This window comes from Eimeria mitis, genomic scaffold, assembly GCF_000499745.2.
Source record: "Eimeria mitis Houghton genomic scaffold, Emh_scaff6493, whole genome shotgun sequence".
Lineage (NCBI taxonomy): Eukaryota > Apicomplexa > Conoidasida > Eucoccidiorida > Eimeriidae > Eimeria > Eimeria mitis.
This window is the reverse complement of record NW_013574650.1, coordinates 2,069-2,664: the sequence shown is the minus strand read 5'-3', so window position 1 is coordinate 2,664 and position 596 is coordinate 2,069. Positions and strand designations below refer to the sequence as shown.

General features: G+C 38.4%; 1 protein-coding gene across 1 annotated transcript in view; it reads left to right on the top strand.

Annotated features, from left to right (window-relative positions):
• Window positions 1–398: 398 nt before the first annotated feature.
• The window catches only part of EMH_0087770 (uncharacterized protein), a gene marked incomplete at both ends in the record, with an annotated part of 2,220 nt that continues 2,022 nt past the window's right edge, over window positions 399–596 (top strand). Inside the window, one exon of the mRNA XM_013501196.1 lies at window positions 399–596. Within this exon, the coding sequence (XP_013356650.1) occupies window positions 399–596 (198 nt within the window).

The window sequence follows — 596 nt, the reverse complement described above, 5'->3', positions numbered from 1 at the left end:
AAATAATATTATATATTATATTACATAAATTAATTTATATAATATATTATTTTCAATAGGCCCCCATAGGAGACAAAAAAAACACCTTCATACACCCCAACTTCAACATAAAAAAATAAAAAATAAATAAAATAAATAAAATAAATAAAATAAATAAAATAAATAAAATAAATAAAATAAATAAAATAAATAAATAATTAATTTAATTAAATATTCTGCTGCAGCAGCAGTGGAGGTAAGAGAAGGGGAGGGGGGCCCCCAGGAGGAGCGAGGCAGCTTTGGGGCTGCATGCGCTGGGGGCCCCCCTGCATAGGAGAGGGTTTAGTATGCATAATCTATCTCTTTTTAATTATAATTTATATAAATTAAATTTATTTATACGCCAATATAAACACAATATGACTGTACAGCAGCAGCAGCAGCAGCAGCAGCAGCAACAGCAGCAGCAGCAGCAGCACCACCAGCAAGGGGTTTACGAACATCACCAGACGGGCACAGGGGGCCCCCCTTCTCTACCCCCTCAGGGGCCCCTCTCAGCTCCTACTTCTTTGCCGCAGCTGAACCCTGTTGCTGCAGTTGCTGCTGATACCCAACAA